This window comes from Equus asinus, chromosome 26, assembly GCF_041296235.1.
Source record: "Equus asinus isolate D_3611 breed Donkey chromosome 26, EquAss-T2T_v2, whole genome shotgun sequence".
In the NCBI taxonomy this organism is placed as follows: Eukaryota; Metazoa; Chordata; class Mammalia; order Perissodactyla; family Equidae; genus Equus; species Equus asinus.
In genome coordinates this window covers 38,249,070-38,272,139 of record NC_091815.1, presented here as the reverse complement: position 1 = coordinate 38,272,139, position 23,070 = coordinate 38,249,070, and the positions used below count along the sequence as shown (strand labels likewise).

The window sequence follows — 23,070 nt, the reverse complement described above, 5'->3', positions numbered from 1 at the left end:
TCAGAGAATGCCAGAATAAAAAAAGCAGGCATACAGAGAGCTGTCATCAGGATGGCAGAACAAGAATTCCTACCATCATGCTCCCACAGAATGATTTTGACAGTCAAAATCAGAAAGAGGTGAACCTTATCTCTAAAGTAACCCCAAGTCCATAGTGATGACCTCCCTCTCAATACAGATGCAAGGGACGTGATAGGTTCAGAAACTCACATGAACGCATTTTTAGTTCATAATTACACATCTTGTGATATAGGGCAATATGTTCATAGATCCAGTTTCTCACCTGGGTAGGGGCTCATTGTGTGATTAGACTCATGTGAAGCTGAACAGGTAAAAGGTGATCTTGTTTTGAGGGAACCTCAATGAGAACAAGTGAGGTATTTGATATAATAGATCAAGAGCAACTTTGGTTGATATCTGTTGTCTAGTGAAGGCTATGACTTTCTCCATCCTACTTCCATCCCATCTCACTAGATTGTATGGAATGTAAGCAAAAGTTATAACTATAAATGTGTTATTTACCAATAACAACAATAGACTTGTGAGACAATAAATGAAAGTCAAGAAGAAAATTGTCAGTGTTCCAGAAGACTCTGAGGAATCCATCTTGAACAAAACGTTACAACATCTCTTTATAGTGTACCATAGTTTTTTAATAATGAATTTTTCTGAGAGATGGTTTACTGGTACACCACTTGACTTTCACTTCAAACACCAGTGTGCTCACACTGTTAGTATTTCTGGAGAAACATACCAGTTATCATCTGTAAAGGAGAGAAGGGTTTAATAGTTCCAGAGAGGGTTTGGGGGAATTATTTTGGATTTATCTGTTCTAATTTTCACCCATTTATTCAGTTATTTAAAAAAGATTCTGTAGGGGCTGGCCCCGTGGCTGAGTGGTTAAGTTCACGCGCTCCGCTGCAGGCGACCCAGTGTTTCGTTGGTTTGGATCCTGGGCGCGGACATGGCACTGCTCATCGGGCCACGCTGAGGTGGCGTCCCACATGCCACAACTAGAGGGACCCACAACGAAGAATATACAACTATGTACTGGGGGGCTTTGGGGAGAAAAAGGAAAAAAAAAAAAGATTCTGTATTCTGACCTGAAGGAATACAAACTTCTGGTAATGTGGTAAGTGAAAACAGAGAAAAATATATTAAATTAAAGTGGCCCAGAGCATGAAGTTGGGTATAATGTGGACCTAAACATGCCACGTGGGGTAAAGTCAGGTCATAGGGATGAGAAAAGAACAATCAATAGGGGTAGGGAGGGAAATTACCACAGTTTCATTACAAACAAAGCCTCTGCAGAAATAACCCGGACATTTTCCTGCACCTGAACCATGTTAACATTATCAGTATTCTCAGCAGACAGTTCCCCCAAGTTATGCCCCAGATTTTCTTTCAGAACCTCTTGGTATTATCAGATTTATTTCCAAGGCTCTACCTTGCCAAATGATGGTTTTGTTCTCCTGGCTGCAACTTTAGGTGATTCTCTGACAGTACTGAGCTCAAAGCAGCAGCACCCTGAGAACCACAATGATCAAGGGAGAGATACCCATTTGGATGATATTCTCCCCTATGCAGTCTTGGGTTTTTTACTTAGAGATTGAGGACAAAGAGATCATAGTCATCAGGGAAGACTGACATCACCCCAGGATCCCTGCGTGTTCACTCTGGGCACCTGCCTTCTGTTGGCAGGATTTGAGCCTCTGTCTCCAGCCCCATGAGAGAATTTCTCATTACTCATTCCTCTTAGAGTCTGATTTGTTTTCTTATGATCTGAGGGTATCGGCTACTCCCAAAAGCCAAAAATCGAAAGTGCTGGTGAGGAAACTTAGCCATGCTTAGGTAATCTCTTCTCTGACCTCCAGTGAGTCTCTAAAACTAGCTAACGCCAATCTCAATCTCTTGAGGTGGTTATCTCCCATGTCAATTCTTCCATCTAGTTAGAAAGCAAAGATGAACATCTGGCGCTTAATTTTGCCCTGATAATCAGGAATATGAAGGAGTGAAGGTCTGCGTCTACATTTCAGTTCCTCCATTTCAGCCAGCTCTTTTTGTGTCTGGATCAGAATTATATATTTCATATAATTTTCCTTTCCTCTGTCTATCAATCTATTCCTTTAGAAAATTAACGTTGGAATATCTACAACACATCAGGCAAATTTCCTGGATGAAGGATAACCACAATTAACACAATCTCTAACTATTCTTTCAGTTTGTATAATAGGTAGGAAGACTATAAGAAATAAGCAAAAAAAGGTAAATGATGAAAGAAAATATTCAAATGGATACATATACAAAAATACAGATACCGATAGACATAAGATAGGTTCTGATAATTTAAGAAAAGAAATGCTAGGGAATACCAGGTAACACTGAGAGGGAGGAAGGGAATACTAGACATAAGCTCTTATGGAAGATGATTCAGAGGATGATCTGATCTGACTGACAACCTGGTGCAGTTGGAAATTGGGCAAAAATATTGCCCTTCTTCTCCCCCTATCCCATAATGACAGTACTTCCTGGTGCATACAGAACATGCTCAGAGGGGATAAAAGTCCCCAGAGAAGAATTTCTAGGCATTCTTCCACAGAAATTCACTGGCCAAGAACTTCAGAACTAATTGAGCCTTTTGAAATCCAGGATAGGATTCTACTTTTGATCAATGAGAGAATAAAGTTTCAGATTTAGATGGAATTTTGTCAATGTCTCAATCAAAGGTGGCTGAGCCAACTCAACTTAAGCTTATGACTTCCAGTGAATGCCCCAACCTCCTCCTTCTGAAGAAGGAGGATATCTTTATTCTACTCTTTCAAATGTGCCATGATGACTCTTATGGACTCCCAGAAATCAGCACCACGGACAGAGATGGAGTCAGTTCTTTTCTCCTCGCCTCAGTTGAGGCTCTTCCCCTTCATATATTTCCTCTCATACTGACCACATAGATTCCTTCCTGACCCCACCACAGCACCTGGGAGGGCTGAGAGGAAGGGTGCGCTGACACTCCTGAGGGAGAAGAAGGGAGTTGTATTAAAGGGTGGGACTGTCGGCCCACATACACCAGGTGTGGGCTGTGAGGGCTGAGGTCCACTGATCCCACACTCCATTCCCCTGTGCCTGTGAGGAGGAGCCCATAGTGAGGAGGGCGCCGGACTCCTCCCTTTTACCCATCACCACCAGGGACAGAAGGTCACTGCACTCTGAGCATTCCTCCTGGTGTGATCTGCACACTGATATAGCCCTGTAGTGTGTGCACTGTGGGTTCAAGGGAGGAACTGTCTCATTGCTGTAGTCTTGCAGACCACTGTATCCAAGGATTTAGAGATCCTCACCTTAAATAGATGTTAGCCATCAGCCTCAGAGACCCCTGACACCAGATGGTCACAGGGCTTCCAGAGGTGACCACGGGGCCTGGGTCAGCCCAGATAGTGAGTTTGGGGGGGTGTCCTGGAAAGGAGTCAGACCTGAGTGTCAGGGGAGCCCTCCTCCCCTCAGCTTCCCCAGCTGTCACTCAAGGCCACATTCAACTGGTCACCATCAGCGCAGACCCTCTGTGTTACCCTAGCTGTCTTGGGAAGTTCATTGTTCTAAAGAAGGTGGTGTGAGGGAGGACTCACCCACTTGTATTTGGTCCCACAGGCCCTGACACTGGAAGAGAGTTCTCTGTGTGAGCATGTCCCCCCAACTACACATAGAAGGCCCAGACCTTGCTGGGGACCCTGAGTACTGGGACCGGTTCTAGGCACTGAGCCCACTCTCCTTCCTCAAGAAGATATACCTCCGCTGAGCCTCCTGAGTCCTGGGGTCTCTCAGAGACCAAGACCTGGGAGGAGAGAGGAACCATCACTCCTATTTTCCCCCAGTTTGCTGAGCCAGAGAAAGGCTGTGAGAATAGGTGTTCTGGTGCTGCATCCCCTGGTCTACAACCATGCAGACAACTTATGAAGTCTACAGAGGCCAGCAAGATGGACAGACACATAGGATATGAAAAGGTCTGGGCTCCATGTGACATATCACGGGTTTCTCATATGTGGCCTCAGAGGAAGAAGAACAGCCCCGCCCAGGACCTAGTTGTTGTCTCCCTAAAGGATGGGGCCAAAAAGACAGCATGCTTGAGAATCTGCCAGACCAGATATGAGTCTCCAGACCCCACAAATTCTGCCTCCACCGCATGCCAAACCCAAATCCAGAGAATGACACTTGTCCCAGAACATGAGGGTAAAAGACGCAGGGCAAGGCCTGGGAGCCAGTGCGTTGTAGTTCCAATTCTGACTCTGCCACTTATAGAACCTGCGCAACCTTGGATAAGTTACTCCCCTTTTCTGAGACTGCTTAAATGCAAATATTATTGCTTCCTTCTACCCTCCAGGCTTCAACCAGTGTCTATTGAGCAGTCACCAAGTCCAGGCATGAGATTCAGTAGTGAAGCTGACCAATTTATTCTGTGGACTCACTGAGGTCTCGTTAGTGACAACAAACAATACAGATATTTAGACAATTGGTTATTTGGCTATGGTTTTGATCAGTTGTACAGAAGGAGAAAAACAGAAAACAGAGAGACTCAATAACAGGTGGACATCTAGCAACTTTAGTGATGGGCGTTTGGGGACATTCTGGAGAAGGAGAGACCAAGACAAGGTAGGGTTAGCACAATTATGGTGAGTCACCTGCATCCTCGACCAGGAAGTGAGTGAACTAGTCTAAGAACTGTGCGTAATCAGGTAACACTGGTCCTTGGTCACACAAGGTCTTGTGCACCCCTGCAGATATTTCTGGAATTTGTCTTTCCGACAGCAGGAACATCTTCAGTAAAGGAATGCATGAAGAGACTTCTATTTTGAGAAGAGCACCACTCTGTAGGGACTGCTCTGTAGGAGGACCGTATTGATATAAACAGTAATGAAACTCCATCATTAATCTGATGATGAGTCAATCGGTAATCTAAGTGGCTTATGAGGATTTCTCATGTAACTCTCTTACACAAACCCTCAAACAAAAATACATTCACAGTTGAGTGGGATGAGGCAGGAAGAGTTCTTTGTCATTATCACTGTCTGTCTAGGAAGTTTGGAAAGGAGTCAGCTACGTTCTAATTGCCTCAGGGAGCCACCACGAGAAGGCGCAAATGTGCTAATTACTCAGGTTGCACGTGTGTTTGGATAAGGGAAGTGCACAACTGGATTGACTTTAGTTTGTAGGGAGGATCCACCTTGCTAAGACTGGAGACTTTAGCTCAGCCTGATTACCAACAACACGGAATGTCAAGTGGAGAAAGTGGGAATTTACTTGAAGGAAGGAAGAGATGTCTGGAAGTGTTTTGTGCAGGAGAGGGTCAGTGACACATAGGTTTGAGGCCATGAAAATAACTCTTCTTCAGAGAGTAGGGGCCTGGGAATTGGGGTAGGAAGAAGGCTTATAAGATGGCACCAACAAGACATCTTGAGTCTTCAACTGAACTTGAGTGTGGTGATGGAACAGGGTCATGGAAAGAAGGGCTCAATGGCAGGACTGTTGAATTTGTTGATTGCATGTAAGGTAGAAGAGAGTGGAGAATTGAAGTCTCTTCCACTCTCTACTTTCCTTGCCTAGAGGATCCAATGGGGCTATCACAAGAGGGATGACCCCAAGAGGAGGCTTGGGGAGATGTTTATAATACTGTCAACTGCCTCACAGAGGGAGCCACCACCTCCCTCCTGGCCTGGGTCTGTGGTTTCCTTTCTCCTGAGTTCTTCCTCTCTCTGACTTTCTTGTTCCTATAAGGAGCAGCACCTTCTCTTCATCTCTCTCCATCAAAACCTCAGAGTCATTTCTGCCTCCTCACCAGCTATTGTACCCCAGACAAACTCTTCACCTGATATTGTGGTTTCTGTCTCCACGCTCTGGGAAAATGCACTAGTTGAAGACATTTCTCGGCTAATTGTTGTTGGTGTTTTTCCATTCACCAAATTGTTGGGCATTTGGGCTATTGTTCACTTTTTTCTATTGTGAATAGTTCTTCTATGAACACATTTGCATAAGTGTTTGTTCAAATATTTGTTTGCAATTCTTTTTCTTTTCTTTTTTGTGATAAGATCACTTAACACAAGATCTACCCTCTTTACAAATGTTCATGCACAGTACGGTATTGTTAACTATAGGCACATAGTTGTATGGCAGATCTCTAGAACTTATTAATCTTACATAACTGATACTTCTATCTAGAAGGGAAAATTCTAGTACATGTGGCAATTTCAGGCTTAACTTTTTAAGGAACTGCCAAACTGCTTTCCACAATGGCTGAATCATTTCACATTCCCACCAACTATGTATGTGGGTCCAAATTTCTCATTCTTATCAACATTTGTGGGGTTTTTTTTCATATGGTGGTCAATCTAGTGAGTGTGAAGTGGCAGCTCATTGTGGTTTCATTTGCATTTCCCTAATGTCTGATGAGCTGACCTTCTTTCATTGACTTGCTGTGCATTTGTATATCTTTGTAGAAATGTCCATTGAAGCTATTGGGTTATTTTTTAAATTGGGTCTTTTTGTGGTTGTTGAGTTAAACGTATGCTTTATATTTTGTGAATAATAGACCTTTATTAGATGCATGATTTGAAATATATTTTCCAATTTTAGACTGTCTTTTACACTCTGGTTAGTATTTTTTGGTGCATATATTTTAAAATTTGCAGATGTTCAATTAATCTATTTATTCTTTGCTGTTTGTCCTTTCAGTGTCACATCTAAGAAACAATCGTCAAGTCCAAGGTTATGAATATTGATTCTGTTTTTATATAAATGTTTTATAAGTTTAGCTTTTATACTGATTCATCCTGAGGTAATTTTTGCATATGGTGTGTGTAAGGGTCCAGCTTCCTTCTTCTGCATGTGGAGATCACTTTTTCCCAACACGATTTGTCGAAGAGACCATTTTTCCCCATTGTGTGGTCTTGACATCTTCATTTGAAGTCAACTGCTCATCTGTATAAGTTTATATCTTGTCTTCCAATTTTTCCCCATGCAACTATAAGTTTGTTCTCATGCTAAACCACACCGTTTTGACTGCTGAGGCTTTGTAGTAAAAGTTGGAAATCAGAAAGTTTTCATTCTCCAACTTTGTTCTTCTTTTTCAATATTTTTTGACTACTGTAGGTTTTTTGCAATTACCTTGAACTAGAGAAATGGCTTTTTCATTTCTGCAGAAAAAGACTTTCAGATTTTTGTCATGTCATTTTCTACATGTCTTGTCATGTAAATGAGATTTGTAATTTCCTCATGAGGTTTATATGAGTACCAAATTATTTATTACATTGAAAATTCACAAAGTTGCATGCCATCTTGTTATCCAAAGGATGTTGAAAATCATTATGAGATATTTCTATGGTGTTACTCTGAGATTCAGCAGCACCATGATCCATTTCTGGCCCCCACAGTATGGTGAGGGGGCAGGGTACAAATGGGCTCCAGGTGGTGACACAGGCCTGCCTCCAGTATGAAGACAGAAGCAGATGGTGGGGGATGGGCTATGGAGGACTCTGACCTGTCACCATCACCTCCAGGGGCACTTTCTGTTGGCAGAATTTGCAATGCCTGCAGTCATGCACATGCAGTGATTGGGGACTTATGTCTTATTCTGGTATCTCATGGTGCCTGGTTATCCGGGAGCTCAGAGTGTCCATCTTCCTCAGGCATGGATGGTCATGTGCTCATTGCTCTGGAAACAAGGATGAGAAATTTTGGATCTTTGTGCATGGAGAGCCCTGGAGTAAATGGAAGCCTTTCCTCAAAGGATCTAAGTTTTTTCTCTTCTTCAAAAGGAAGTTCTATAAGGGAAGGAACTACTATTTGTGGGGTATCAATTATTTCAGGGCCTGCCATTGGGTTTTTTCTTCTGTTGGAATCTCTCTGCCACTCAAACATCATCTCCAGTTTTGATGACAACACCAAGATGTATGGATGCTCCGTCTGTTCTTCCAGATCAAGGTTCCAGCAAGTTTCCATGTAGGAATAGAATTAAGATCACCCTGCCTCCAGAGACCAGCAATCCCTACACATGGTTGCCTTCCTTGAAATTACAGAGACTGAGGATAATCCAGGGACAAGGATCATGGAGCTGAGAGTGAGGTCCTGCCAACTACTCAGAACAATGCTTGGGTAGGACTGAGTTGAGAGGCAGTGAGCCAGAATGGAGCCAGACCTATTTGTAAATAGATGGTTTGCCCAAATCCACTGTGTTGTAGGCAAATTACTACATTAGGCTGAGATTATCTTTACAAAGGAGGAGATGACCCTCACCTAATAGTTGTGTGGTGAAGACTCACTGATTGGGTGCATGCAGTGCCCAGCCCAGGTCTTGGCTCCCAGGAGGCACTCAGAAAAAGCTGGTCTGTACCAAAATAACTGGATTGCCCATTGCTCTATGCAGGGCCAGGTTCATGGGTTGTGAGTGCAAGCAGACAGTGTTCCAAGCTGGGTTAATGTTCTACTGTCACCATCTTGACATTTGAACTTGGGGTCCTGCATTTTCATTTTGCACTGTACTCTAAAAATTACATACCTAATCTTGGCTCCAAGATTTTGTTTTTGTGTTGAATTGGCTCATTTTAGTAGTTACCTGATTGTTATGTCTCAGCTGAGTAGAGTGGAAAATAGAGAATCCTTGGACCAGGGACCTGAGAGTCCAAATTTACAGAAATCAAAGGAGATGGGACCTGAGGCAGATTACTGAAGATTTGTGTGTGTCTGTGTGTGAAATAAGCTCTTTTCTCCCTGTGTTTCCATTTAGTCAATCCATTCACCCACTTATTTTGTCAAAATATATCTACAAATATCAACTATATTTCACACAATGTACTAAGCATGAAAACTAAAATTTGTGCATAACTCATGTGAATCCTGTTCTCTGATCCCCACTAGTCTCGGGGTGTGAAAGATGCCACATAATTCATCACAAACTGTGTATAATTATGCACTATGACATGTGTTATGTATAATAAACCCTTGGAGGTGGAGATAAGACAATAAACAATCGTAACTAGTCTTGGAATCATGGAAAGTCAACTTTGAAGAGGTAAAGTGAGAGGATAGAGCTGAAAGATGTGGAGAAGACTTAGCTGATGTGGATGGAAGTGTTGAGAATTCCAGGAAAAATAAAGTGTGTAGATAAAGATCCCCATTTCAGAGGGATCATGGCTGCTGATCACCATGGGGACATTTTTGTCCTGGAATCAGGTCTGGGTTGACTTCCCTGCAGCCCACAACACTTATGCTCTGGGAAATACAGGGTGGGCATGTGAGGACCCAGGCACTGGCCCAGCCCTGCTTGTCTGCTTCAGTGTAGATGAGGGGATAAGATGGAACAGATTCACAGAATACAGCCCATGAGAACCTCTGACATAAGTTTTCTGTAGAGAAGGAGTGCTGCTTCTGCCCCATGACCTTTATCTGATTCCCCCTCTGTGAGGTCAAAGAAAATACCAGACATCCTGAGAGTGGTGCATTCTGGAATTAACTCCAGTATGTGACCATAAAACACTACATGATGGGGTTAAACCCCTCTCTGAAATCACCTCCTGGTCCACATTCATCTGCTTTATCCTAATTCAGATTCTTGGGCCATCATGAGTTCAGGAACTCACATGAACCCACTTTAAATTCTTAACTGCCTATAGTCTGGTATTGGCAAAAGTGTTTGTTCAGAGACTCAGTTTCTCACCTGGAAAGTGGCTCACTGTCTGATTGGACTTTCAGTTGAGGCTGATCAGGCAAGAAAGATCATGTTTTGAGGAAAACACCATGCCAACATGTGAAATAATTTTTATAACTTATCAGCCACCATTTAGGAATTAGTCACCTGTGTAAGATGTGGCTCTCACCACCCTACTTCAACCCCACCTCACTGAATTGCGTGGAAAACAGACAGTTTATAGAATAGATGGCAATATCGAAGGCAGTAATAAGTAGACTTATGAGTCATCGAATGAAAGTCAAGAATACTATTGCCTGTATTCCAGAAGATTCTGCTGTTTCCACCTTGAGCAAAACTATCCAACATCAACTTATTTGTAACCACCATTATAGATTTCATGGAATATTTTTCCTTCCTCTATTTGTAGAGTTTATCTTAGGTATACATTTGCAAATAATACATGATGTCTCCTTTTTAATTTTATGTAAATGGGATAATTCGAAACACATGGCTTTCTACCTCTTATATTTATTCACCATCATGTTTGAAGATGGATACACATGCACATTGGAATTTTAGTTTGTGCATTTTCTCTGACATATAATATTTGATTTTCTACATAGAACACTAAATTCTCTCTTTTTCGGTGCGTGTAGTCTTAAAATGATTTTGGCTAATATGAATAACCCATTTGTCAATGTCCTTGTGAATGAATCATGTTGCATATGTACACATTTTTTCAGAGGTATATACTTAAAGACCATAGATGTGTGTCTCTTACTTTAACTAAATCAGTGTGATCTACTCTCTAAATCCATGCATGTACTCTGCACTCCTACAAGCAGTGAATCAAAATTCTATGTGTTCACTATTCCCTCCCACAACTGATATTATCACTTTTCTCTTTGCATCTCATCTGGACGTACTGGAATTTTGGTCTTGTGATTTCACTGAAACTGTGTCACAACATTGAAATAAGAATGATGATTATTCATAAAATACAAGGAAACTCAGCTGTAATTCGAGGTGTCCTATTGGCTTGGACTGTTTTTTGAAAGTCACTTCCGTGCATCACTTCCCAACTCTGCTTAAGGGAACTCACACTGGCACTTTGAAGTTGGCTGTGAAGGGAGTAGATGCACAAGAGAAATTGGAAAATACCTTAAATCGGTGTTTTTAACAATGATTTTTTCAGGGGGAGTAAAAACCGTGCTATGACTTCAAACAGCAATGTTTTTATCCCACGTGATGATATTTCTGAAGAAACTACACAGATAGCATCTGATGAAAAGTGAAGGGCTTGTGGAGTCCAAAAAGAGTGGTAGGGCATCATTTTTTCATTTATCTTTCAGGATGCACGTTTATTATGCCAATTTGTTGATTTATTAAAATAGCTGCATGATATGAATGAAGAGACTCCTTCAAACACATCACTTATGTGGTAATTAAAAATAGAGAGAAATATATTACATGAAGTTGTACCAGAGCAAGAAAGTGTGAGGAGGTGTGAACCCAAATCTGCCATGTGGGATACATGCTGATTTCACAGAAAGGGGGAAAGATAGGAGCCAGTCAAGATGTCATGAAGTGGTCATGAAGGAAAGTTTCACAGTTTAATGGCAGAAGAGTCCAGACATTGTCCCTGCACATGAAAAATTATTCCTCCACTGCACAATGAGCTGCAGAGAGTTCACATAGCATATGCCCCAGATGCTCATCCCAAACTTCCTGGGAACAGAAGATTTATTCCCAAGATTCTATCACTATGAGTGATGCATCGTCATCTCTTGTATTTACCTCCTGGCTGCATCTTCTAAACTTCCTGGGCTGTCACGAGCCTGAAATAGCAGTATCCCAAGGACCACCAGGATCAAGGCAGCTCCACCCATCCGGATGAGATTCTCCACTGTGTAGTCTTGTGGACGTGGGGCTAGGAATTGTGGATAAAGAAGCCACGAGGTCAGGGCAGGCTAAACTGACTCCAGGATCCCTGGATGTCTACCTAGGACACCTGCCATCCCTTGATAGGACATTACCCTCTGTGCCAACACTATAACTGAGAATTTCTCCTGCTCTATTCTATTCTTGGGCATCTGACTTGTTTTGTGATGGGCTGATGGCTTCAGCTGCTTCTGAGAACCAAAAAAAAAGTGAGGATAGAAGAGGACTGGATGCAATTCAAGCCTTTGCCCTGTGTTCTTATAACTCCCTCTCTTTCTTATGACACAACTGTTATGCAATCTCTTCATGAACGCTTTATCTGCTGTAGAAGGATTCTTTCTTTTCGCATTGCATTCTTCCCATCTTTCTCTGTTTTTTTAATTTATACTTTACTTCTGAGTCACTTTGAAACAGAGTTTGGATGTTCTCCAAGAGCTCAGGGTTGATGAGAAAAATGGTCTCCCCATACAGAAATAATTGACTTCTTGTATAGTATCTTTTCATTCTGGGATACAGACCATGTAAGCTAACTCTTCTGGGTATGAAAGCTTCTGTTTATTCAAAAGCTGAGGACCCAGGATTCATTGATGAGAGGTTGGTCATATATATATATATATATATATATACGTACGTCATATGTTGTGTTAATTACATGGAATAAATTAGGTAAGAAAGAGGTAGGACAGTTCTGAACAGTGTCACAGTGAAGGTCACACTTGGAGATGACATCTAAGTTGAATCCTAAATAGGATAAGGAGCCTGAGAAAAGCCACATGAAGACCCAGACAGGATGTGTCACAGGCTACAGGAACGCAGATCCCCAGAAAGACCTCACTCTGTTCTTCAATGAGGATTAAGGTCTTTTCTGTGGGATGTAGGAAGGGTCCAAAGGAGAATAAGCTGAGAATTGGGGGTGGAGTTTGTGTATTTGAGACAGACCAGAAAGAACAAGACAATTGAGGGAAGCTCCGTCACTGTCATCATCATATCACTGTAATCATCATCATCATCATCATTCTCTCTGTGTGTGTCTTTGGAAGAACTCTGGAAATGTCTATAAGATTTCAAGGAGAGGAGACTTGTCATTTGATTTTTTATTTGAACTTTTTCACACTAAAATCCTGGGTATGAATGTGGGTTACAAGATTGTCTGAATTTCCCAGATTCTTTGAAATTGAATTCACATAATGGTTAATGGCACTCAATAAACACTAAATGGATGAATGAATAAAAAGATAACCTCTACCCTCTCCATATCCTATAGCAAGAACCAAGTAAGTCTATAGTTCTGATCTTCAAAGCCTTAAGGAACAGAGAAAATCAGTGGTATTATAAAATTGTGTGAGCACAAAAAAATAGATAATCCTGCAAATCTATTTTAACCAGTTTTAACATAAAAAAGATTTTTAAAAATTACAGGTCAATTCTAACTATACATCTTCATGTAAAAATTCTAGATAAGCTTATACAAATCAGAAAGGGTGAGTTAACAATAAATGTCACTCAGTGTAATTAAGATCTAAATGGTTGATACTAACACGTCTTTTAAGTGTATTTCACCGTGGTAAAAATTAAAGACAAAAAATTCAGGAGATGTACAAAAGTACAGAAAAAATGTCTAATTTATATTAAGAAAAGAATATTTTTTCCTAATAAAACCTCAGTGTAACAGAAAAATGAACTGACATGGATTGGACAATAGAATTACGTATACAAAAAATATAGATTTTTGATGTGTCTGTTTTAAAATAATTCAAGCTAAAAATTCAGTTCTTAAAGTGACACTCAGGTTATCTTAAAATTTTACTTTTTAATCATTGTCATATTATATTTTATGAAAATAAAATGGGTACACAATCTGGAAATAAAGAAGTGAAATTTCAATTGTATTGAGGCTGATATAGGTATTATCAGTAAATGAGAGGAGATCAATTGGAAAACAATTGAGAGGAGGAGAATCTATAGTAATTTGTTAGCATATAAAGTTAATATCACTAAACCAATATCATTGTTAACTACACTATTAGCTCCCCCTTAGAAAGATGGAAAAAGGCTTTCTCATAAGTTCAACCTCACAGGAGAGCTGAGCCCATGCAGATTCAACCTCACCTCCCAGGGGTCCCTCTCACCCCACCTCCTAGACTGAACACCTCTGTAGGATCTGCCCCTGCTCCTGCCTCCTGGTGAGTAGCAATGCTGTGGTTCTGAGATGGAGACACCAGGAAGTCAGTGGGTGGGGGCCTCTGCCTTGTAACTTTAGTGTAATCTCATTTCCTCTTAGGTTCACCAAGTGTCATCCCATCCCTCTCCCTTCCTCAGCCCTATCCACAACTACAGGGATGGGGTGTCTCAAGTGTTAGAGGTTCCCATCTATTTCTATGCTTTCATGGGCTGGACCCATCTGTGGAACATGCTCTGTGCTCTAATTATTCCCTCATGTCTCAGACTTTCCTGTGGATGGGACCCAGAGAAGACCTTCTGAGCTCAGAAAGGACAAGGACAGGGGTTCCTCACCTGAGACCAGGAGTTCTGGGACCAGGGACCTTTCCAAAGTCACTATCTCAGAGAGCACTGAGACAGTCCCCCCAGTGGATCCTACTCACATATCATAAAAAAAGGATGGGAGAGGTGAGGGGGTGGGGCCGTCTTCCTCCTCTCTTCATCCCAGCTACCGCTCCCCCAGACTTGGTCCCCAAGGTCTCCCTCTGGATGATCTCCCCAACAGTTGTCCACTCAGCATCAGAACACATGGAGTGCTGTGCACCCTCCCTGCATTTATGTCCAACTCCCTGCTTCCCTTGGAGACAAGCCTGTCCTTGAGCATCTGAGGGGGCATCACATCCTCTCAAAGACTCTCAGAACTGCCCTGGGTGGTTTGTGCTCCCTTAGAGCAAAGGGGCTTCGGTGACTCACCAATTGTTGAGATGGACCCTGTAGGTGGGAGGCTGGCACTGACTCTGGAGTCCCCACCTCACTCAAACTCTTCTCCAGCATCTGTCCTGTGGCCACCACAAGACCTTCCTTCTGCCCACTTGGCATCTTCTAGACCCAGGAGAGGGTGAAGGGGGTGGGAGGGGTCTTAGCACCTCTGAGGGGCAGGTCCTTCTCTGGGTGACACTCCATCAGAGCCTCCTCTCTCCCAGGCCAGCTCAGACACCTCTTAAGAACAGGGTCCCAAATAGATCATGGGGACAGGGGACAGGGCTGAAGCTCCTCACCTGAGACTAGGAGCTCCAGAGTGTCACTGGGGAGTGACAATAGATAGGGGAAGGTGCTGTCTGAACTGTAGCATGTGTAGTTTCCCTCGTGGTTTGAGGTCACAGGACCGATGGTGAAGCTGGCCTGAAAGGGAGCAGCTGCGTCCTGCAGACGAAGGAGCTGGGGAGCAGCAGGTGACCCCTCCTTGGACAGATGGAAGCTATCCAACGAGATCTCAGAGCGACACTGCAGGGTCACCTTCTCTCCCCAGGACACTGAGGGCCCTGGCTGGGCTGAGATGGAGGGTTTCTCATACATCCCTGAGGAGAGGAAAGCTATGATGTGTAGACAGCTGACTCCTCCTCACATGCCTTTGACCACTGACTTCTCTCCAGGGACTCTGTGAGCCACCTCTCAGCTCCTCTCAGTCCCTCTGGGTGGATCTCTTTTATCTCCTTGCCCCTCACTCCCCCTTTCTCACTCCCTCTCCCTAGACCATGGCCCCATCCCAGCCTCTGCTCCAGGACTCTCTCCCTGGACCCCATCACCACACAGGAGTGACACTGGGCCCAGGACCCTGGGCTGACAATCAGGACATGGGGCTCCTCACCCACAATCAAGATGTCCAGGGGGTCGCTGGGAGCCGACCATGCATGGGAGAGGTTGTGTCCACTGTAGCATCTGTACTGGCCCCCATGGGTGTGGCTCACATGGCCGAGGGGGAAGTAGGGGCTGTGCTGCCCATGAAGATGCTGGGGGGATGTGAGCCCCTCATCCTTGGTCAGAGCAAATCTGTCAAAGCCAGCTCCTGAGCGACACTGGAGGGTCAGGTTGTCTCCTGAGAACACCAGCGAGCCAGGCTGGGCTGAGAGGGAGGGCTCCCTATACACGCCTGGAGAGAAGGGACAGTCGCATGAAAGGAGACGCACACCCCACATTGCCCCCTGGGGCTACAGTGAGAGTTCTCACTGATCCTTCCCCAAGCCTCCTGCTTTGTAGTTCAGATCCCAGGAGGCCATATCACCATCCCCGAATCACCCCCAGGGCTCCACTGAGCACAAGGCTTAAATCAGTAATTTTGGAGTCTCAGGGGCACCCTCACCTGTGACCTCAAGAGGTAGAGGGTTGCTGGGGTATGACCAGGTATGGGGGTAGGAGCTGGAATTATAATAGCATCTATAGGTCCCTCCATGGGAGGCGTTCATGGGACCCACAGAGAAGACAGCCTGCCACCTCCCACGAAAGGTCCTCGATTGCATCTGTCTGGGTGGGCCAGCTCCTCCTTCCTTCAGCAGATAGAAAGTGTCCCCTGTGACCTCTGAGCTACATGAGAGGGACACATTCCCTCCTGAAGTCACCACATGGCCTGGGTGGGCTGAGAGGGAAGGTGCAGGGTATACTCCTGAGAGAGAAGGAAAGAGCAATGTTAAAGGGGGAACCGTCAGTCCACATACCCCAGGTGTGGACTGTGAGAGCTGAGGTCTCCTGAGCCCACACTCTGGTACCTTTCATGAGGAGGAGCCCACAATGTGAAGGTACCCAGCTTCTCCCCCTTACCTGTCACCACCAGAAGCAGGGGGTCACTGCGCTCCGACCAGCCCTTCCTCCTGCTGTGATATGCACACTGATACAGCCCTGCAGTATGTGTGCTCATAGATTCAATGGAGAAACCAGCCTTTTTGCTGGAGTTCTGTGGGGCCTCTGTATCCAAGGGTTTAGAGACCCTGTCTTTATAGAGATGGTAGACATCAGCCTGCAGAGATCCCTGACACCAGATGGTCATAGGGCTCCCCCTGCTTACCATGGGGCCTGGGTCAGCCCAGATGGAGGGTTTGGGGGCAGCTCCTGGAAAATAATCAGACCTGAGTGTCAGGGAGGTCCATCTCCTCTCATCTTCCCGAGCTGTCACTCAAGGCCTCCTCCCAGACTGATCACCATCAGTTCAGACCCTTCATGCTCCTTCCAGATGCCCAGGGGAGTCCATTGGGCTGAAGCAGGATCATCCGGACCAGATCTGGAGGAGAACTCACCTGCCTGTACCTGGTCACATGGGCCCCAACACAGCCCTGGAAGAGAGTTCTCTGTGACAGCATGTCCCCCACCCACACAGAGAAGCTCCAGGCCTGGTCTGGGCCCCTGAGCACTGGGGTCAGATCTAGGCTGAGCACCTTCTCCTCCTCCCACAAGTTCTGCCCTGACTAAGTTCCTGAGTCCTGGGGATCTCAGGGACTAGGCCTGGCAGAGGAGGGGGCACTATTCTTCTTTGTTTCCCCAAAACTCACCAAGGCAGAGAAGGGCAGTGAGGGTAGGTGTCCTGGCTCTGTCTCCCATGATCCCAGCTGTATATGTGACTTAAAAGGCCACAGAGCTCTACAGGAGAGACAGACTCAGGGCATGTGACAGAGTCCCTGTGACGCTTCATGGGTTCCTCATCAGAGGCCTCACAGGAAGGGGAACAGCCCCTCCCAGGGCCTCAGTATGATCTCCGTGAAGGATGGGGTTGAGGAGCCACAGGCTTCAGGGATCATCCGGACCAGATCTGAGACTCACCAGATCCTCTATGCTCTGTCTCCATGACTCATGCCAAACTCAGATAGAGTGGGTGACACTTATCCCAGAACATGAGGGTAGAGGATGCAAGGTAGGGCCTAGAAGCCAGCATATTTCAGTACCAATTCTGTCTCCGCCTTTTGTAGAAACTCTGTGATCTGAGGTAAACCACTTCCCTTTACTGAGACTCCATAAATGCAATTTTTCTTCCTTCTTTCCACCATCCAGTCAATCAACCAATGTTTAATGAGCAGTTACCATGTCCAGGCATGAGATTCAGTGGTGAAGCTGACCAATTCCTCCCCTGGACTCACAGAGCTCTGATTAGTGACAACAGATAATGCAGACATTTAGACAATGGATCATTTGGCTATAGTTTTGGTAAGTTGTAGAGAAAAAGAAAAACTGAAAACAAAGACTCAATAACAGGTGGACGTCAAGCAACCTTGGTGATGGGAGTGTGGGGACCTCCTGGAGAAGGAGAGACCAAGACAAGGTATGGCTAGCACAAGTGTGGTGAGGGGCCAGCATCCTCAACCTGGAAGAGGATGAACTAGTCTAAGAACTGTGTGTGATCAGGTAACATTGCACCCTGATCACACAGGGTCTTGTGCACCCTGAAGTATTTCTGGATTTTATCTTTCAGGAAACAGGAAAACTTTCAGTAAAGGAAGATATGAACAGATTGATGTTTTGAGAAGAGCACCATTCTGTAGGGACTGCTCTTCAGGAGGACTGTTCTGATATAAACAGTCACAAAACTCATCGTTAACCCAAAGCCTAGATGATGAGCAATCAGTAATCTAAGTGGTTTATGAGGACTTCTCATGTAACCCTCACACAAGTCCTGCAAAAAATAAAATAAATTACTTCACAGTTGAGTGGAATTAGACAGGAAGAGTCTTTTGTCATTATCATGGTCTTGGAGGTTTGGAGAGGAGTCTCTTATGTTGAAATTGGCTCAGGGAGCCACCCATGAGAAGGCACAAATGTGGTAATTACTCAGATTGTGTGTGTCTGGGGAGGGGAAGTGGCCCACTGGGAGGAGTTTGGTTTGTAGGTAGGAGCTGGCTTTGCTGGGTCTGGAGAGTTTAGCTCAGCCTTATCATCAACCCCATGGATTGACAGGTGGAGACAGTTGGAATTCACTTGAAGGAAGTTGGTGAGCTTTGGGAGGGTTTTGTGCAGGGTACTGTCAGTGACAGATAAGTTTGGGGCCATGGCAGTAAAATGCTTCATCAGGGAATGTGGATCTAAGCTAGAAGGCAGAAATGAGTTGAATGGTGTGGCACCAGCAAGAGGTCTTGAATCGTCAACTGAGATTGACTGTGGTGATGGACCAGGGTCATGGAAAGAAGGGATCAGTGGCAGAACTGTGGATTTGTTCATTGTATGTGAGGTGGAAGAGAGTGAAGAACTGAAGGATTCTTCACTCTCTACTTTGGTTGACTGGTGGAGCCAATGGGGTTATCAGGGGATGAATGACCCCAAGAGGAAAAGGAAGCTTGGGGAGGTGTTTAGAATACTGTCAACTAACTCACAGTGGGAACCACCCCTCCCCCAGCCTGGATCTGTGGTTTTCTTTCTCCCAAACACTTCCTTTCTCTGTTTCTTGTTGCCACAAGCAGCGGCACCTTCTCTTCATCACTCTCCATCAAAAATTCTGAGTCATTTCTGCCTCCTCAAGACCTCTTGCCCCCAGACCATGACTTTTCAACTGATACCATGGATTCTGGCTCCATGCTTTGGTCAAAGGCACTGGTTAAAGACCATTCATGGGTTTTAATTTAAGACAAGAGGGGGTATTTATTGACAGTCTACTTCGAGCAAGTAACATGCCCTCTCCCATTTTCCTCATTGTAGGAAAATGATCACAACCTCACTTCTCAGGGTTGTTATAGGATCAGTAGTGCCTGAGACATGGAAGGGTCTCAGTCTGGTGGCATTTCTATGACCTAATTATGACATGTGCTGTAAGAGACTTATGGTACGAAGGGCTACTTGGAAGCACCCAAATCTGCCCTCCTAGCCAACTAACAATATAAATCAGAAGCCATGTCACATCTTTGGTCAAATGGTAGATTACCACAGACTTAAAGGATGCAGGAATGATGGTGCTCATCCTGGATTCTATACTCAGCCAACTTCAAGAGTGAAGGTGAAAATTTCATCAGTGAGTTAATCCCTAAGCTCAGCAGCACTTAGGACAGCTCTGGTCTGATGAGGATCCTCCGGCAGACAAAACTCCTCAGGGACGTGGGGAAACTTCTCATAGACCTACAGGGAACCATGTTCTTTTTATCGCATTTCTTTTTATTGAAGTAAAATCCACATAACAAAGTATTGTCCTTGGTAAAGCACATAATTCACTGAAATTTAGTAAATTCACGATGTTGCAACCACCACTTCCATCTAGTTCCAAGAGATTATCCTCACCCCAAAGGAAAGATGAAGCAGTCAGTCTCCACTCCCTCCTCCAGCTTAGCCCCTGACAAGCACAAATCTGATTTCTGTCTATTTGGGTTTTTTTCTTCTATCTGTTTTGTATAAATGGAATCCTACAAAATGTGACCTTCTGTGTCTGGTTTCTTTTACTTAGTTTCATATTTTTGATGTTCACCCACACTGTACTATGTATCAGTACTTCTCTCCTTTTATGGTTGAATAAAAGTCCAGTGTGATGGAGATACCACATTTTGTTTAACAAAACTTGTCCAGAGCATGAAGGTGTGTATAGGTGTGGATCCAAACCCACCTTGCAAGATATACCCTCATTTCATAGCGGTGAGAAAAGAAAGGGCAGTCAGGAAGAGTCAGCAATGGTAGGGAATTCAGATCTCATTTCTGAGTCTCAGTGGAACACACTTTGGCAGTGCCCCACGAGGTCAGAACAATTTTCTCTCCAATTCAGAATTAATGGAGCTCTTGTGCATTCTCTGTTCAATATGGGATACAGGACCATATAAGCTGAATCCCTTGGAGATGCAAATATCCACTTACTTAACAGCTGAAGACTCAGGATCCAAAGATAAGAAGTTGGTCATCATGGGCTCCTGATGTTGGGAGCACAAAGAATGAAAGTCTGGGGCTGCCCCCCTTTTCACTCTAGCTCAACTAGTTTATTGGGTGCTTCATCATCCATTTAATCTCTCATATATATGCATATTTTTTCCAAAGGGCAGTGTTAAGTCAGTGATTCATCAAGACAGTGTTTCTGATTTTCTGGAGTGTGGACGTAGTTGAGTAGACCAATAACAAACACGCAAACCCACATCAGATGAAATATATTAGTTACATGGGTAAAATAACTATTTTAAACTGAGGATTATATAATCATGTTTATACTTACATGTGTAAACATCTTTATATAAATATATGACATATAAGTAAACTTCTAGATATATGTAAGTTAAGTGTATGTGTGCATATTGAGAGAGAGCGAAGGATTTAGTAGATAAGAAGGAGGCAGGTCTGTTCTGAGGAATGTAATCAGTGAAGTTCATTCTTGGAGATGACATTTAAGCTGATTCCTGACAGAGGAGAAGGAGCCTGAGAGGAGACACCTGAAGACACTCCTTTCTTCCTGAGTCTCCAGCTCTCACTGCATCTCACTCTCTGTGTCTTTGGCCTCAGTATCCCTGGGATTTTGTCATCTCATCATGCCACCAGGGACCCTCTTGAGGACCTGTCCCAAACACTAAGTCATTCATGGTCAAGAAAGAGACTTCCTCACCTGGGACCAGGGGCTCCAGGGGTCACTGAGGTGTGACCACACCTGGGGGTTTTTCCTGTCATAGCCATAGCATCTGAACATCCACCTGTGGCTGGGGGTCACAGGGTCCACAGGGCACATGGCCTGGGACTGCCCATTAAGGTTTAGCTGTGAATCCAAGGTCCAGAAGGGCTTGTGTTCTCCTTCCTTAGTCAGAACGAACCTGTCAAATCCCCACCATGAGCCACACTGGAGGGTCACATTCTCTCCTGAGGTCACCACACGGCTCGGCAGGGCTGAGAAGGTTGGTTTGCTGTAGAATCCCAGGAGAGGAGGAGGCAGCGTGTTAAATGGGGCTCGCAGCTCCCTCATATCCCCCAGGCTGGGCTGTGAGAAGTGACACACGCCTGAGAGCAGATCCCCTTCCTGAGGAAAGATCCTGAGGCTAGGACCCCTCTCACCTGTCACCACCAGCTCACTGTACTCTGATCAGCCAGTGGGGCTGAGATAGTAACAGCGCTATCGCCCTGCATATAGATCTGTCATGTGTGGGATGGAAACTTGGTCTTGGTCTTGTCCCAGGCTCCAGTGGGTCCTTTCTGTCCTAGAACTCCAGGTTTCCCTTTTATCCAGATGGTACTCCTGGATCTCTAAGGTCCCCTGACACCAGATGGTCACGGGCCTCCCCCAGGAGATCACAGAGCCTGGCTGAGTCCAGATGGTGGGTTTGGGGAGGGTCCCTAGAAGGAAATCAGAGGCTGAGTCACCAGAAATCCCCTACTCCCAGTTCTCCAGCTCTCAGCCCCAAGATCTTCACAGATGTCCCCCTATCTCTCAGCCCAGAGCTACTGTTCTCAGTCCCCAACTGCTCAAGGGTAGCCCTTCGTCCCCAGTGAGGAAGTGGGATCTGGGACACCTGGAGACAAACTCATCTGTCTGCACTGGATTCCTTGGGCTCACACTCCACCCTAGAAGAGAGTTCCCTGTGAGAGATTGGCCGCTGGATCCTGAGCAGACCCTCTCCTTCCCATGAGCCTCCTGAGTCCTAGGGACTCGTGACAAACCAGGGCCTGGCTGTTAGACTAGGTCCCTCCAAGACTAGGGCTTCCCCTCACCCTCTTCAAATCTCTGAGGCACAGCAGGGTCGTGAGGGTGGGCATCATGGCATCTTTTCCCTCTGGTCCCAGATGTGCAGATGGAGGAGACCCAGGTTCCTGGCAGGACAGACAGATGCACAGGGTGTTGCCACTCAGAGGCTGGTCCTTCCCGTCACAGGTTTGCCATGTCAGCAGCCCCACAGGAAGGGGAACTGTCTCTTCTCAAGAGCCTGGCTCTAGTTTCCAGAACAGATCAGCAAATAGACCCACAGATGACCCTTCCAGATGAGGGAGATCCAGGCCATGCACTTCCCTCTCAGAACCTCTTCCATGGGGTCTCCTTCATCCTCAGCCCATCCATCAGAACATCCTTGTGGGGTCCTCACCATGGACAGTGGTCATACAGCCCTGGAGATACTTCAGGGAAGATGCAGGTTCCAGATGCACTGCATAGCTCAGATCGGCAGAGACACACACTCAACATCTAACTGTACAGTTCAGGTTGAGATCATTGTGACAATGAGCACAAAGAAGGAATACAGTGAAATAAAGGAAGAAAACATGACTTCTCTCCTGGCCCTGGAGTGTGGGCTTTATTTCTAACACAGTCTCCTTCAGGGACTTCTCTTTTTTTCTTGCAACAGCATGTGCCCCCATCTTTCTGCAAACAAACCTTTGAGTCATCCCTGCATCCTCAGTGCCCCTTGTTCCCTTGGGCAGAGCCTCTCCTCATGCTGGGGTTCTGTCTTCAGCTTTGGGGACAATGAGTCGGTTAGGGCTCTGATTTTTCCAAGAAGTTTGATCTTTATTTAAATATTTGTCTACCACCCCCTACCTATGTGGATGAGCAGTAATATTGCAATCAGAATTTTTCCCCATTTTAAAAGTTATTTTGAATG

General features: G+C 44.8%; 1 protein-coding gene and 1 pseudogene across 2 annotated transcripts; both read right to left on the bottom strand.

Moving 5' to 3' along the window:
- Nucleotides 1–5,119: 5,119 nt before the first annotated feature.
- Nucleotides 5,120–17,222, bottom strand: LOC106840892 (leukocyte immunoglobulin-like receptor subfamily A member 6). Of its 2 annotated transcripts, none has more exons than XM_070499285.1 (8): nucleotides 17,095–17,222; nucleotides 16,843–16,878; nucleotides 16,370–16,657; nucleotides 15,915–16,214; nucleotides 15,423–15,704; nucleotides 14,833–15,132; nucleotides 11,471–11,603; nucleotides 5,120–7,699 (listed from the first exon to the last, which is right to left on the bottom strand). In XM_070499285.1, exons 1-8 carry the CDS (start codon nucleotides 17,141–17,143, stop codon nucleotides 7,684–7,686), a joined length of 1,404 nt encoding a protein of 467 aa, XP_070355386.1. In that variant the 5' UTR covers nucleotides 17,144–17,222; the 3' UTR covers nucleotides 5,120–7,683. The 2 variants fall into 2 exon arrangements, 1 of the variants encoding a protein (XP_070355386.1); XR_001400495.3 differs by lacking the exon at nucleotides 5,120–7,699 and adding an exon at nucleotides 14,528–14,656 and having other exon boundaries at nucleotides 11,006–11,603; nucleotides 17,095–17,218.
- A 3,834-nt stretch (nucleotides 17,223–21,056) lies between these two features.
- Nucleotides 21,057–22,234, bottom strand: LOC123281099 (leukocyte immunoglobulin-like receptor subfamily A member 5; annotated as a pseudogene).
- Nucleotides 22,235–23,070: the final 836 nt, after the last annotated feature.